This window comes from Diaphorina citri, unplaced genomic scaffold (genome assembly GCF_000475195.1).
Source record: "Diaphorina citri unplaced genomic scaffold, Diaci psyllid genome assembly version 1.1 scaffold905, whole genome shotgun sequence".
In the NCBI taxonomy this organism is placed as follows: Eukaryota; Metazoa; Arthropoda; class Insecta; order Hemiptera; family Psyllidae; genus Diaphorina; species Diaphorina citri.
In genome coordinates, this window is record NW_007378336.1 from 6521 (window position 1) to 23148 (window position 16628).

Genomic DNA, 16628 nt, shown 5'->3' on the forward strand with positions numbered 1-16628 from the left:
CAAGCATGCTTACATAATTCATCTTATCTTTTGCGTTGTGTTTTCTCCAATGATATATCGCACGTGCCTTGATTTTGAATTTTGATTATTTTGTGTATTATTAGGGTTTTCCCTTTATTAAATATGCCCCCTATTTTTCTACCTTAGGTATGCAGACATGAACGAATCATTCAACATATCTCTTCCCTACATTCAGATTGCCAGTATTCGGCTCCGGGAGTCCAAGTTTGGTCTGGCCCTAGTTATCGAGAGTTATGAACAGAGCGGAGGCTATGTGCTCGGGTTCCGGATCGATCCCCAGGTGAGGACGAAAAAAATTAACTGCCGCGGTGACGTAGTGGTCAAGACCTGGTAAACAAGACGGCGCCGGTTCAATCCCAGAAAAAGCATTTTATTATCATTTAATTCAGGCATGTCAAACTGGCGGCCCGCGGGCCGCATGCGGCCCGCCTGGTCAAATTGTGCGGCCCGCTGCGAGCCACAAAATAAGTATAGAGACCTACTACAACACTATAGAAGAGAAGGAAAATTGTTTTGAGAAAAGAGCGACTTGTGGCCATGTTGATGAAGACATTTGAGCAAACAGGAAATGAAAATATTGCAATTTGTTGCTCAAGTATCCATGAAGTTCTTGCCATTGTTGCCTGTGTCTGTGCCACGCCTATATTACACAGTGTTTATAATGTAATAGGATGTTGCCGTTATGCATTATTTTGTCAATTGTCTGTATTATATTCACTTTAAATAAATAAATTACAATTACAAAAACAATTAAAATTGTTCAAATAGGTCGACGAGACTCAATCTGTTGACTCCCGGCTACAACGTCAGGTGAATCGGAAAGGCAGTCAACGGGTTAATCGATGTGTCACGCTATTAAACAATAGGCCAGGGTAACAACAGGCATCATAAAGGCTGATTGCTATCAGCTCCTTACTACTGAAAACTCTTTTCAGACTGCAATAGAGTTCGACTAGTAGAACCACGTGGCTTATTCCGTACGATAGTGGGAAGTGAACGCATCCAGTGTATAGGAAACAAAAAGTACTTTCTTTTGAACGTATCGGTGTATAGGGACCAAAGTACTTTCGCTTGACGTATAGGCAGATAGGCACCAAAGTAGTATACGACTAGCTATAGTGTAATTTCGTCTAGACAAGTTCCCTCTGTTTTCCGTTTAATATCAATCCCCCACAAAAACACAAATGTGAAAAAAAAGGCCAAGTTCCTATCCAAAAATGTCGGCCTATAAAAGTGGTGAGATCAGAAAATACACAAAGTTGATTACCGTCGATCGATGTGAATCGACGGTATAAATCTATATTATCGAGGTAGTGTGGACGGTTCAGCTGATATCGTGTCGATCGACAGCCGGTCGACTATGTGTGGACACACCTTAAGATTTTCTATCATTTTCCCTTCCCCATGTTTTTCTGACAAATTTTTTTAAATATCTATATGAAATTTCCACTTGTTGACTAATTAGCTAATTATATATATTCAATTGGTTTACTAATTATTCAATTAATTGCTGCTCTGTATTTGCCATTTTAGGTGCCATCGTATTAATTATTCAATTCATTACGGCTTTCTATTCGTCATTTTTTCAGGTGCCATAGTTCGTCGTAAGGAGCTCAAAATGCTGCCCCGAGAACACATCTATTCTCAATATCAAGGTGTTTGGAACTTATCCAGTGATCAGGGCAATCTAGGCGTATTCATGGCTACCAATATACGCGTTGTATGGTAAGTAGACCTGATTTGCGGGGTGTACACACTCTCATGAGGACAGAGTAACTACTTTAAAATTTATGATAAATAGGTACGAGGTAGTTACTTTGATTGTACACACTCTCATGAGGACAGAGTAACTACTTTAAAATTTACGATAAGTAGGTACGAGGTTGTTACTTTGAATGAGTTTAACTTTTTAAGGTGTGTCCACAAACCATTCTTTTCACGGGACATTAAATTTGTGGGAAGCGATACTTTTTTGTGGCTCTCTACTTTCAAGTGACAGAGGGTTCTTCTAAAAGAGCTATTTAACTGATTTTTTCTTTCACTGTGGTGAGTCTTCAAGATATTTCACCAGGGAGGTCTTGAATGTTCTTACTCCTTGTCTTGTCCAACGTCTGATATAAGATTTTCTTCTTTCCAAGAAGATGACAAAAACAAACTTTAGCCATCACGCTAAAGTTTTAAACGGGGAGGATTCTAAGTACTTTGTGCTTGTGATGGATTGATTAAAGAAATAAAAATACAAATATCTACTTAAATTTTCAAAAGTACTTACTATTTCGGTGAGGTTATGGATCTGGGATTCGACATACGGTATGAGCGCTTTGAGAACGAAGTCTACCATGAGTTGTTTGATTCTCATCACGTCTTCTGAAGATAGGTGTTCTCCGAATCTGACATTGGTGTCATCTAACAGTTGATCCTGCAAAACAACAGAACAGAATATGTAACTGCCAAGGTCTTATCGTAACGAAATCGAACGGACAAGGAAGACAGGATAGGAGAAAGCCAGCCGTTCCGAGAACGAACATCAAACCCGCAGCCTAGAGCTTACAAGGTAGACGTGCTAAAAACCAAGCTAACTAGGCTGGCTGTTTCAGTCTGACTTGAGAGCGAGAACTTTTGTTCACAAATACGGGTGTAAGTTTACAACTTTTACAAGTTGTTCGTTGAAAAATTTATCATATTTATGCTTGATTTTGAAGCCCTGAGACCAAAAAGCTAGAAGGTTATGAAATTACGAGTCACATGGTAAGCCCTGATTTGGGGAGCATTATAGCGTTGAAAAGGGTTAAGTGGTTAGGTGACATCTTGATCAACAAGATTAGCCCGGCACTAACACTAACACATCACCAGAAGTGTTTCCTGAGTTTCCTATTTAACACACTGACTGCCTCATTACGGCATAAGTTACACCTTTTTTTTGGATGGTTTTCTGGACAAAATTTGCACCACCACTTTCGTGATCCTGGTAAAAAGACCTTTAATTTGATATATACGTCGACCAAGTTTGGATAAGTCCTTCTATGGGGACAGACAGACCGACAGACCGACCGACAGAGTGACAGACACCGAAGCGAATACAATAGTCCGTCCCTTATACCTTTTTATTACTATTGTAATAATAAAGGAAAGGGACTGAAATATAAATATCTACTTATATTTTCAAAAGTACTTACTATTTCGGTGAGGTTATGGATCTGGGATTCGACATAAGGTATGAGAGCTTTGAGAACGAAGTCTACCATGAGTTGTTTGATTCTCATCACGTCTTCCGAAGATAGGTGTTCTCCGAATCTGACATTGGTGTCATCTAACAGTTGATCCTGCAAACAACACAACAGAATATGTAATTGCCAAGCTCTTATCGTTCCGAAATCGAAGAGAGAAGGAAGACAGGATAGGAGAAAGCCAGCCGTTCCGAGAACGAACATCAAACCCGCGGCCTAGAGCTTACAAGGCAGACGTGCTAAAAACCAAGCTAACCAGGCTGGCTGTTTCAGTCTGACTTGAGAGCGAGAACTTTTGTTCACAAATACGAGTGTAAGTTTAGAACTTTTACAAGTTGTTCGTTGAACAATTTATCATATTTATGCTTGATTTTGAAGCCCTGAGACCAAAAAGCTAGAAAGTTACGAAATTACGAATCACATGGTAAGCCCTAATTTGGGGAGCATTGAAAAGGGTTAAGTGGTTAGGTGACATCTTGATCAACAAGATTAGCCCGGCACTAACACATCACCAGAAGTGTTTCCTGAGTTTCCTATTTAACACACTGACTGCCTCATTACGGCATAAGTTACACCTTTTTTTGTTCCAACAGTTCCAACACTGACACAGAATAAGCCTTCTTTAAAGTAGCAAAAACCAAAGACCCAACACTTGAATAATACCTTCAAAGCTCCAACGCCAAGAGCCCTAGTCCCGGAGTCCAAGTGACCCCTCCAGAAAAAATCACCCCGAAGCGGTTCCTCACCCCGAAGCCATGAAGTCCTGAGCCCCCCTCACGCGGGATGTGGAAACTCCTCCTCCTAGTCTGTCTGGTAGCTGCGGTGTTCCCCACTCACGCTGAAGACAAGTCCTCTTCCATCTACGAAACCGAGAGCGAAGACCATGCCGCCGATGACTCAGACTCCGGTATCTCTGAGAGCGGCCTGAGCAACTCTAAGCCGGCGAAAGCCGCCAAACCCAAATTCGACAAGAAGGCGCCGCCCAAAGAGAAAGCGCCGCCTAAAGGGGCGCCGGCCAAAGAGAAGCCAACAGCGAAATCTAGCAAGTTTCCCCTACAGTTTGCCACTAGAGTGCCAAAGGGGGATTCTGATGATGAGACGAAGGAGACTGTGGGTAAGTTCTGATTTACTACATTATTGTGGCCAAATGGAACCTATTTGTTTATTTTTAAAACCAAAGAGAAGCCAAAAGCGAAATCTAGCAAGTTTCCCCTACAGTTTGCCACTAGAGTGCCAAAGGGGGGTTCTGATGATGAGACGAAGGAGACTGTGGGTAAGTTCTGATTTACTACATTATTGTGGCCAAATGGAACCTATTTGTTTATTTTTAAATTTTATACTCATGGATACTGTCAACCTCCAGATTTCAGTATCTTGTAGGTCTCATGTTTGATTTCTGACAGAATACAAGGTTTTATTGACACTTGTAGTGAATAGCAACCAATAGTGGCATTACTAGAGTAAATTGAATGGATAGGACTAGTATTCCATGCACCACGGGTTGCTAGTTAATTTGGGGTGCACTCAGCCTTGTGAGGACATTTGACACGCTAGTAGAAATCTTGATGGAAGGCAAAAATTCCGAAATGATCTTACCAATGAAAAAGCTGTCTCACATAAAAAAAAAAAATAATAATAATAATATTTTTTGTACCCACACCTGACCCCCTCATTTAAGATAACTGATGGGTATCCTGCTTTGGATTCGTAGAAGTTGAACCCATTCTTTAGGGATGTTTGCCCCGACACCTAAGTCTCGGAGTATGCTTTTTACATCTCAGTTTAACTTATAGATAACTCACTTTATCTCCAACAGAGGCGCTCATGGACTGGCTGAGTGTGACATGGTCTGCTTCGGGGCTCAGTGGATGTATAATGGTTGAAGTGTCTACAGCGGGGTCTGTCTTGGGTGTCTTCTGATCCAATATGTCCACTTCCTGATAACAAACATCAAATAGAAACATTGAAACATCAGTTTGAAGAAGGGGACAAAGAAGATTTTATGTGTGGATATTTTGCCTCTCGTTTTGATTCTTACACATGATAGCTTCAAGAAAGAAGATTATGGCTACAATTTATTAGTAATAGTAACATATTTTATACTACAGCTTAGGGAGGACAAGGTGACAAAAAATCTTTTTCCTCTATTTAAAAATTAAGGTTTGTTCATCTGTAAGTGCTGATATAAACTTATAAACTGTAGGTTATTTACATATTTGCTAGAGTTGAACCAATGGAATGTACCTACAATACAACCTTGATATAATAAGATTCAAGGGAGAGGCTGATTTGTTTTCACGTTAAAGTGAAGTTCCGTTACACATACCCCCATGTTATTTGTCCTTTGGGTGATAAAGGAAGCCCAGTGGTCCACACTTGGTGTTAATGTTGCCGGGTCAGTGGGTTGAGAATTTATCGAGAGCAGAAAACAGTTGCTTTCCCCGTGAAATGTTTTCAGGGTGTCAAAACTTGTTTTGGCCCTGGAAAATGAGATGATAGGTAAATGGTATGAAATATACAAGGCAAAATCTTATTCCATGCATGTAAAATTTAGAGTTTGTTATTATAAAAAAAAAACTCAATTTTTATTTTTAAAGATAAACTGTAACTACTGAGGTCTTATCGTCCCGAAAACGAAGAGAGAAGAAAGACAATATAGAGGAAAGCCAGCCGTTCCTAGAACGAACCTTATGCGTTTAGGATTAAATCTGTCCCGGGCGGGAATCGAACCCCAGACCTAACGCTTAAAATGCAGACGCGCTACCCTCCAAGCTAACTAGGTTGGCTAAAAACCCATTTTATGTAGCCAAATTGAATACAAACACATTCATTCGAACCCCCACCTTTCCCTAACGTTGAGGACAAGCTCAATCTTCATTTAATTTTTTCAGGCAAGAAAATCTACAAGGACACCGGCTATCGTAGAGAGAAGTTCGCCTCGGCCCTGCTCAAGGAAAAACGAAGAGCCTCCACCGTGAATCCGAACCGACAGAAGAAAGTGAAAACCACGCAGGCCAGAATCAAAAATCGTCGCTACACGGGAGGAAATGTGTTTGAAAACACGTCGGATCTCAACTTTGACCTGGGGATGTTCCCGACGGCCAAGGTCACATTTGACGATCTCGATCTCAAGGTCACAGGAATCATCAACGGGAAGGAAGAGACGGTAGACAAAGTAAGGAACTTTATAGACGCGCTCGCTGCGGGACATAAAGTCCCCCAGGGCATGCTTGATAACCCCATGCATCAAATCTTGTATGACATTTATCAGGAGAACAAACATAAGTGGAAAATTTTGCGTATCTCGCCGGGGTGCGAACCCAGTACTCGTGTATTGAGAACCCGCGTGACGACACCGGCAACAACGCCTACCACGTTGTCATTTTTCAATGTCGTCAAGCAGAAGATTTTCTTCTGGAGAACTACGATACCGATTATAAATTGGGCCAAGTTTGAGGAAGAGCAGAGAAGAATCATAGAGTCTAGGGAACGCCATTTGCAAGATTAACTTCAAGAAAAGGATAAAAAATTATGAATAGAACACCTCTTTCTTTCCTTGTAGTACTGTTTTGAGTCAAGACTTCCATAATAGAAGCAACATTTCCCCTTTGACTTGCCAGGCTCAATTTTTCAATAAAATAAGCGTTTATTCTTCTTTTTTTTTGGTTGTTGAATGCATGTAAAAGATTGTACCTCGGCACCGTTTTGTAATACTTCAAGATAATTTTACGTATTATTTATCGTATAATTAAAAAATAATAATAATAATAATTCAGATAAAAATAAGAATATAATATTTTTATCAAGACAATTACGATTAAAAGTTTTTAAATTGGTGAGCTTTCGATGTCACTCAGGACATCATCTTCAGGTTCAGACCTGGTTCAGGTTCAGACCAGGACATCTTTAGACCAAGATAGATGTTGACTCTATCGCAGCAGGAGTAGAAGTGAGGAAAATTATATGGTACATTTAAACATACACCGAATAAAAATTTAAATTCTTTTACGTCCTTGTCTATCCAAGAACGGAAAAGTTTGGCTGGTTGGTTGGTTGGTTGGTCAATACCCGAATCAAGTTCCCTATGAGGTACAGGTAGAAATACGGGTAAATAAGTATAGAGAACTACATGGTTGGTCAATACCCGAATCAAGTTCCCTATGAGGTACAGGTAGAAATACGGGTAAATAAGTATAGAGAACTACAAGGACATCTTCAGACCAAGATAGATGTTGACTCTATCGCAGCAGGAGTAGAAGTGAGGAAAATTATATGGTACATTTAAACATACACCGAATAAAAATTTAAATTATTTTACGTCCTTGTCTATCCAAGAACGGAAAAGTTTGGTTGGTTGGTCAATACCCGAATCAAGTTCCCTATGAGGTACAGGTAGAAATACGGGTAAATAAGTATAGAGAACTACAACACTATAGAAGAGAAGGAAAATTGTTTTAAGAAAAGAGCGACTTGTGGCCATGTTGATAAAGACATTTGAGCAAACAGGAAATGAAAATATTGCAATTTGTTGCTCCAGTATCCGTGAAGTTCTTGCCATTGTTGCCTGTGTCTGTGCCACGCCTATATTACACAGTGTTTATATTGTTTATAATATAAGATAGGATGTTGCCATTATGCATTATTTTGTCAATTGTCTGTATTATATTCACTTTAAATAAATAAATTACAATTACAAAAACAATTAAAATTGTTCAAATAGGTCGACGAGACTCAATCTGTTGACTCCCGGCTACAACGTCAGGTGAATCGGAAAGGCAGTCAACGGGTTAATCGATGTGTCACGCTATTAAACAATAGGCCAGGGTAACAACAGGCATCATAAAGGCTGATTGCTATCAGCTCCTTACTACTGAAAACTCTTTTCAGACTGCAATAGAGTTCGACTAGTAGAACCACGTGGCTTATTCCGTACGATAGTGGGAAGTGAACGCATCCAGTGTATAGGAAACAAAAAGTACTTTCTTTTGAACGTATCGGTGTATAGGGACCAAAGTACTTTCGCTTGACGTATAGGCAGATAGGCACCAAAGTAGTATACGACTAGCTATAGTGTAATTTCGTCTAGACAAGTTCCCTCTGTTTTCCGTTTAATATCAATAGGTTTGACTTGCTCATTTCCGGACATAATCCGCACTCTGTTCCCGTCCCAGAATTCAAATAACACGAAACAAACCCCAACAGTTCCAACACTGACACAGAATAAGCCTTCTTTAAAGTAGCAAAAACCAAAGACCCAACACTTGAATAATACCTTCAAAGCTCCAACGCCAAGAGCCCTAGTCCCGGAGTCCAAGTGACCCCTCCAGAAAAAATCACCCCGAAGCGGTTCCTCACCCCGAAGCCATGAAGTCCTGAGCCCCCCTCACGCGGGATGTGGAAACTCCTCCTCCTAGTCTGTCTGGTAGCTGCGGTGTTCCCCACTCACGCTGAAGACAAGTCCTCTTCCATCTACGAAACCGAGAGCGAAGACCATGCCGCCGATGACTCAGACTCCGGTATCTCTGAGAGCGGCCTGAGCAACTCTAAGCCGGCGAAAGCCGCCAAACCCAAATTCGACAAGAAGGCGCCGCCCAAAGAGAAAGCGCCGCCTAAAGGGGCGCCGGCCAAAGAGAAGCCAACAGCGAAATCTAGCAAGTTTCCCCTACAGTTTGCCACTAGAGTGCCAAAGGGGGATTCTGATGATGAGACGAAGGAGACTGTGGGTAAGTTCTGATTTACTACATTATTGTGGCCAAATGGAACCTATTTGTTTATTTTTAAAGATAAACTGTAACTACTGAGGTCTTATCGTCCCGAAAACGAAGAGAGAAGAAAGACAATATAGAGGAAAGCCAGCCGTTCCTAGAACGAACCTTATGCGTTTAGGATTAAATCTGTCCCGGGCGGGAATCGAACCCCAGACCTAACGCTTAAAATGCAGACGCGCTACCCTCCAAGCTAACTAGGTTGGCTAAAAACCCATTTTATGTAGCCAAATTGAATACAAACACATTCATTCGAACCCCCACCTTTCCCTAACGTTGAGGACAAGCTCAATCTTCATAACCTTATGCGTTCAGGATTAAATCTGTCCCGGGCGGGAATCGAACCCCAGACCTAACGCTTAAAATGCAGACGCGCTACCCTCTAAGCTAACTAGGTTGGCTAAAAACCCATTTTATGTAGCCAAATTGAATACAAACACATTCATTCGAACCCCCACCTTTCCCTAACGTTGAGGACAAGCTCAATCTTCATTTAATTTTTTCAGGCAAGAAAATCTACAAGGACACCGGCTATCGTAGAGAGAAGTTCGCCTCGGCCCTGCTCAAGGAAAAACGAAGAGCCTCCACCGTGAATCCGAACCGACAGAAGAAAGTGAAAACCACGCAGGCCAGAATCAAAAATCGTCGCTACACGGGAGGAAATGTGTTTGAAAACACGTCGGATCTCAACTTTGACCTGGGGATGTTCCCGACGGCCAAGGTCACATTTGACGATCTCGATCTCAAGGTCACAGGAATCATCAACGGGAAGGAAGAGACGGTAGACAAAGTAAGGAACTTTATAGACGCGCTCGCTGCGGGACATAAAGTCCCCCAGGGCATGCTTGATAACCCCATGCATCAAATCTTGTATGACATTTATCAGGAGAACAAACATAAGTGGAAAATTTTGCGTATCTCGCCGGGGTGCGAACCCAGTACTCGTGTTTTGAGAACCCGCGTGACGACACTGGCAACAACGCCTACCACGTTGTCATTTTTTAATGTCGTCAAGCAGAAGATTTTCTTCTGGAGAACTACGATACCGATTATAAATTGGGCCAAGTTTGAGGAAGAGCAGAGAAGAATCAAACTCAATTTTACAAAAAATTGCAGAATAGGTCAATGGGGGATGTTTGCCCTTTAGAGTTTGGGTTTGGATAATGGATAAGTAATACAGAAGGGGTTATCCAATTCAGATTGGTAAGTAGGTAATTTATTTTTTTACTTGTATCACTAACTCAAATCACAATCAGATATCTGGTTATTCCAATTCCAAAGTTTTGTTTAGAGATTTAACATCAATCAGACCTTTGATGGCCCTGTAGAAGCTCCTGTTCTAGGTGAGTTCTTTTTAACTTCACCAGAAATATGAAAAATAATATATGTTCATATGAAAAAGAATAGTAATTGGAAATACAAAACAAACTTACAAGGTAGCATCTACAGTGGCAGTGTCATGGATCATTACGTAGTACTTGCAAATGTTCAGTCCAAACCACTTGGGTAGATTAGCCAGGTTGGCATTTGCATTGATTGACTGACTGAGCTCCTGATTCATAAAAGTCAGAGTCCCGGTAAGATTGTCCTCATTGGATGAAACACCAATGAAACAGGAGATGTAGTGTTTGGTGAACTCGTGATCGAGAGGGAATTGGACCTTGAGAAATGTCTCCCGCCAGTGCTCAAACCAGGGGGTTGATATTGGAACTTCAATGCTTCTGTTACCTGTTGATAGAACTCAGTTTTACAAATGGCCTTTTCTGACTCAATAGGTAGGTATGTACCTAAGTAAATTCATTTTAAAAAAAGGCACAAAAAAAGTACTTAAATCAAAGTGACCGGACCGTCTCAATTGGTCTACAAAAAGATAGTTGAGATTACGATTTCTACCTTTGATACACACATTTTATCGCATACGTCAAGTGCTTCATAGTCTGATGGTATTTCAAATGACATAGGTACTAAACATTGACAGGGTCGAGAACCCTGGGTGTAGGGTGAATTTATGTTTGAATCTTACAAATGGTCTTCCTTGGACTCCATAATATCATCTCGCTGCTGGGATTCGAACCACATGCCCCTCGGTTATGAATCCAATTAGCAACTGCATTACCGGGACTACGTTTTCAACAATAGTGTTTATTTATACTGCTCGAATAGGACTAAAAGAGTCCGTTTACTACAGCAGTAGGGTACTACTGTAATGTGGCCAAGTTATACTAAGGACAAAATCTCCAAGGTAGGTTTGGAGTTTCGACCATAAACCTCCTGTTTAGGCGAACGTCTTGGACACCCGTTCAATTTTGCCTGCATATCCACCAAAAGATTGTTTCCCTTTACACAAATCTTCTCTTCTGTTCTAGGCGAAAGCGGAGGAAGTTCTAAAGAACCTCCAAGAAATGTACAAGGAAAGACTGAAAAATGTCCCCACCGAAGAACGCAGTGAAGAAATAAGTTTGAGCAAACGACCCGACAACCCCATCTTCAGACCTTCCAACGAAACTGGACATGATGACTCTGAATATGATGAAGACTATGCAGATGAGGATGAAGACGAAGAAGAAGAGGAGGAAGAGGAAGAGGAGGAAGCAAAGAAGAAGAAAGATATGAAGGAGATGACAGAAGCTGAGAAAGAAGAACGCGCCTACCGGCTACTTAAGGAACTGAGGAACAAAACCAACATTCAAGTTAACCCTCGGGATCAAGAGTTCCACAAGAAAATCATATTAGACACACTGCGTGAAGGAGGTTACGATGCGAAGAGTAAAGTCATTGAAAGCGTGACGCACTCCCACTATGATTCTGAAACCGAGGAAGAGAAACAAGCCAAAGCCAAACCAACCAAAAGTCTGCTTCATTCCGTGGAGAAAGCATATGAGCGTGCGTTGAAGAACAGCAGGAATCGAACCCAGGTCCTCGACGAGAGCAGAGACTATAAGAAGATGGAACTCGATTTGACTCGGAAATCCAAGGAGAAAGATCCGCGGGATAAGAAAAAGGACAAGAAGAAATCCAAGGAACAAGATGACAACAAAGGAAAAGACGACAAGAGAAGAAAAGATGATAAGAGAGGGAGAGATGACAGGAGAGGGAGAGATGGCGCACGCCCTCCAGGGGATTCAAGAGAAAGATTTAGGAGAAGGGAGGAGAGACCTGACAGATATCAGGAGAGGGAGAGATGGCGCACGCCCTCCAGGGGATTCAAGAGAAAGATTTAGGAGAAGGGAGGAGAGACCTGACAGATATGACAGACGTCGGCCTGACTCTCGAGAGAGATATGACAGAGATAGAGAGAGGGGTGGCTACGATAGATACCGAGATGATAGAGGAGGCTATGGAAGAGATCGGTACGATACAAGAACACGGTATGGGGATCGGGATAGGTTTGACTCTCGGTATAGAGACAGAGGACCACCACGATACTACTCTAGAGAGAGATACAGACCAAGAGACAGATATGACGCGCGGCCTAGATACGGAGACAGAGATAGAGGATCTCGTAGAGAAGAAGAGAGGCCGAGGCGACGAGATCCAGCACGAGACAGAAAACGAGACGATAAGCCGCGGCCAAACTCCCAGGATAAATACCCAAGACGTCAATCCAAGGAGAGACAGACGAGGAAGAAATGGTACTCGGAGGAGAAACACGATGTGAAACGAGTGTACGCGAAGCCGACCGATCGGCCTGAGGTAAGCGAAGAGGATAGGAGTGAGAGAGGGAGGATAGGGCATGGTGATCATCTTAGGAATGGAGGGTTTGCTCGTATGAATAATCCACGCAAAGAAATCACAGAAGACTCATTCTACAGAGATTATTCTCAATTTGCGACCAAAGATCAACAAGAAGCGTTCAGAGCTTTTATGAGGGAAAAGGAGAGGGTAGATACGGGTCTAAGCGAACTGGTGACCTTGTAAACATAATTGAAGTGTTCCATAATTGAAGAGTTACATATTGGAAGATAATATAATATGTACAATAAAAGATACAAGCTTCAAACGACTGTTCAGTAAGTAAATTTCTTTGAACTTGGTCCTGTATACAAAACCAGTTTATACTCATGGATACTGTCAACCTCCAGATTTCAGTATCTTGTAGGTCTCATGTTTGATTCCTGACAGAATACAAGGTTTTATTGACACTTGTAGTGAATAGCAACCAATAGTGGCATTACTAGAGTAAATTGAATGGATAGGACTAGTATTGAGAACCCGCGTGACGACACCGGCAACAACGCCTACCACGTTGTCATTTTTCAATGTCGTCAAGCAGAAGATTTTCTTCTGGAGAACTACGATACCGATTATAAATTGGGCCAAGTTTGAGGAAGAGCAGAGAAGAATCATAGAGTCTAGGGAACGCCATTTGCAAGATTAACTTCAAGAAAAGGATAAAAAATTATGAATAGAACACCTCTTTCTTTCCTTGTAGTACTGTTTGAGTCAAGACTTCCATAATAGAAGCAACATTTCCCCTTTGACTTGCCAGGCTCAATTTTTCAATAAAATAAGCGTTTATTCTTCTGCCTTGGTTTAAACTCAGATCGTGGTCCCGGGAACAAGTTTTCTAAATTGACCGGACCGTCTCAATTTGTCTACAAAAAGATAGTTGAGATTACGATTTCTACCTTTGATACACACATTTTATCGCATACGTCAAGTGTTTCATAGTCTGATGGTATTTCAAATGACATAGGTACTAAACATTGACAGGGTGGAGAACCCTGGGTGTAGGATGAATTTATGTTTGAATCTTACAAATGGTCTTCCTTGGACTCCATAATATCATCTCGCTCCTGAGATTCGAACCAGGATTGAGAAACCCCGGGGTAAAAGAATTAGGATGAATTTATGTTTGAATCTTACAAATGGTCTTCCTTGGACTCCATAATATCATCTCGCTGCTGGGTTTCGAACCACATGCCCCTCGGTTATGAATCCAATTAGCAACTGCATTACCGGGACTACGTTTTCAACAATAGTGTTTATTTACACTGCTCGAATAGGACTAAAGAGTCCGTTTACTACAGCAGTAGGGTACTACTGTAATGTGGCCAAGTTCTCAAATTATACTAAGGACAAAATCTCCAAGGTAGGTTTGGAGTTTCGACCATAAACCTCCTGTTTAGGCGAACGTCTTGGCCACCCGTTCAATTTTGCCTGCATATCCACCAAAAGATTGTTTCCATTTACACAAAACTTCTCTTCTGTTCTAGGCGAAAGCGGAGGAAGTTCTAAAGAACCTCCAAGAAATGTACAAGGAAAGACTGAAAAATGTCCCCACCGACTTGAACCACCAACCTCCAGATCTGAAGTCCAATGTGTTAACCACTACACACACCACTGAGTCTGGATTATTTTTATGAATAAAGGAGACATCATCATAATTACATAATATTTTTAGTACTGATCAAGAGCAAAAACACAAAATAGGTTACATAAGTAAATAGCCTCTTGCCAAATTTTAACCAAATTTAAATTAAATATGAGCTTACCAATCTTCACTGTTTTGGATGGACTACTTGTCACTTGACTGACAGATTCATTCAAATATTTCCTTGCCAACATACTTTGTGGAGGTCTCGTAGTCCACTCACTAATGGAAAGTTTTAGTTCTTTCAATACGGCAACTGTTCCTGACGGTTCTCTCACATGAACTGAAAGTAAATGGTGATGAGAATGAATTAATACTTAGTAACTTTGTGAAGCTCATTATAACATTGTAGGGAATGATAACTTCATCTACATCACTAACACATTTAATGTGAAACTGGTTTTCCTTCATAAGATCATCAACAGCAGGCAATAAATACTGTGCAAGTCTTTTGACCATGTTACTCGTTATCTTTTCTCAACATCCTACACTTCACTGGTGATATCCTGAGGCAAAACCAATCCAATGAAATAAAAAATAATAATAATAATAAAAATAAAAAATAAACAGAGATCTTACTCTATCCTTAAATCATCAAGAACTTACTTTCCATTTGAACTTTGCTGAACGGCTGCAGTAGTTCGGAGAAGGACAGTTTGTTCTTGAGGCAGATCTCATTGGCTGCCGGGCTAGTCATGACTGCTACCATGGGAGGGAATGTACTCTGGATGAACTCCTTGGCACTTTGCTTTGTCTTGGCCATGGTGAAACAGGGGAGGTGTTCTCTGGTGAAACCTTATCAAACCAGAGGAGGGATAACTATGTAATCAATATGGACAACAGTGAAACACCTGTCGAGACAGACGACTGGGCATTGTTAGACTTACACAGATACTGGGCCAACACACTTACACCTGGGGTTTTTCTTCCTATTTCTCTCATAAAAAGGAAATTTCGTAAATCTCCAAACTTTTTCACTTATCTCCAATCTCCATTTCTGATTTTCTTTTTCTCAAAAATCATCAGATCAGCGGTCAGCTGTGGCCAACTTCACAAATGATAAACAAAGCTAGTAACCCCTGACTTTTATTTTATATAAGCAATGTGCTTGACATAAAGTTTAATTCACGGCGGTGCTTAACTTTACTTATTGAGTAAGCTCGAAGGGTAGCGTCTGCTTTGAAAACGTTAGGTTGTGGGTTCGATTCGCGCCGTGGGTGGAATTTTTATGTACCTACTTACCTACTCGCATCTCGCTTACGTCAGCTATAATATTTTTTAATAGATTGGTATACTCATCACCTAGCTACCTACTTGGGGAGTTATTTTTTCCTCTGATGAATGACAGTACAATACCTAATTATTTTTTATTTATTTTAATAATTAAATGGTATAATAAAAATATAAACAAAGTAATAACGATCGATGAAAATACTTTCTGGTAGGTAATTTAGGTACTCTGAACATTTTTACTGACCGGTACCTACCTACCTATGTTGGTTAGGTTAGGTACCTAGGTAGGTAGGTACCAGCCAGTAAAAATGTTCAGAGTACCTAAATTACCTACCAGAAAGTATTACTTCATTGGTAAAATTATTCCTATCTACTGTCATAAACACAAGTTAGTAGCTCTGGAGGTATGTATGTAGGTATGTACTAATTGCAATGGAAACATCCAATTTAGGTATCAATTTAAATAACTATTATTAATAAAATAATACTTAAAATTATACTGTCAGTTGGTAAAAGGGATTCCTATGGGAAAATTTCGTACCTATAAATAGGGTGCCACCCACCATCGGTGTTTCATAAGTGACCACTCTGCAGTAGAGAGAGAGAGTCTGCCGGTATCTCCCTAAAGCATGGCTAGTTTCAAGATTTGTGCCCTGGTTTTCACCGCAGTTGTGTTGCACGTAAGTAGTTTTTTTTTTTTTTTTTTTTTTTTTTTTTAAGAGGTGTAATAGAGGGAGCTTAACTGCTAGGGTCTTATCGTTCCGAAAGAAGGAAGACAGGATATAAGAAAGCCAGCCGTTTCGAGGTACGAACCTTATCCCTTCAGGATAAAATCCTGCCCGGGCGGGAATCGAACCCGCGGCCTAGCGCTTACAAGGCAGACGCGGTACCTTGTAAGCGCTAGGCCTGTGCGCCAACCAAGCTAACTTAGCTGGCGCATGTAAGTTTTGTCTGAGATTTGTGTTTGACGTTAATTGTTTTTTTTTTTTTTTTTTTTTTTTTAAGAGG

At 40.9% G+C, this 16628-nt stretch overlaps 3 protein-coding genes and 1 long non-coding RNA gene across 5 annotated transcripts; 2 read left to right on the forward strand and 2 right to left on the reverse strand.

Annotated features, from left to right (window-relative positions):
• The first annotated feature begins 936 nt into the window (after window positions 1–936).
• Window positions 937–6770, forward strand: LOC113468953. Its single transcript, XM_026826289.1, has 3 exons — window positions 937–1044; window positions 3842–4362; window positions 6140–6770. The coding sequence occupies exons 2-3, from the start codon at window positions 4032–4034 to the stop codon at window positions 6754–6756; spliced, it is 948 nt and encodes a 315-aa protein (XP_026682090.1). The 5' UTR covers window positions 937–1044; window positions 3842–4031; the 3' UTR covers window positions 6757–6770.
• Window positions 5086–15399, reverse strand: LOC103512964 (trafficking protein particle complex subunit 8-like). Its single transcript, XM_008477769.3, has 4 exons — window positions 14994–15399; window positions 14509–14670; window positions 10447–10741; window positions 5086–5728 (listed from the first exon to the last, which is right to left on the reverse strand). The coding sequence occupies exons 1-4, from the start codon at window positions 15148–15150 to the stop codon at window positions 5521–5523; spliced, it is 822 nt and encodes a 273-aa protein (XP_008475991.1). The 5' UTR covers window positions 15151–15399; the 3' UTR covers window positions 5086–5520.
• LOC103512962 (uncharacterized protein DDB_G0283697) lies at window positions 8109–13032 on the forward strand. 2 transcript variants are annotated; one of them, XM_026826288.1, is made up of 4 exons: window positions 8109–8971; window positions 9520–9803; window positions 11380–12112; window positions 12195–13032. In XM_026826288.1, the coding sequence occupies exons 1-4, from the start codon at window positions 8641–8643 to the stop codon at window positions 12929–12931; spliced, it is 2085 nt and encodes a 694-aa protein (XP_026682089.1). In that variant the 5' UTR covers window positions 8109–8640; the 3' UTR covers window positions 12932–13032. The 2 variants fall into 2 exon arrangements, with proteins under 2 accessions (XP_026682089.1, XP_017301114.1); XM_017445625.2 differs by having other exon boundaries at window positions 11380–12080; window positions 12181–13032.
• On the reverse strand, window positions 12033–12324 carry LOC113468955. The gene is made up of 2 exons (XR_003392522.1): window positions 12252–12324; window positions 12033–12169 (listed from the first exon to the last, which is right to left on the reverse strand). It is a non-coding gene; the product is annotated as an uncharacterized LOC113468955 (long non-coding RNA).
• Window positions 15400–16628: the final 1229 nt, after the last annotated feature.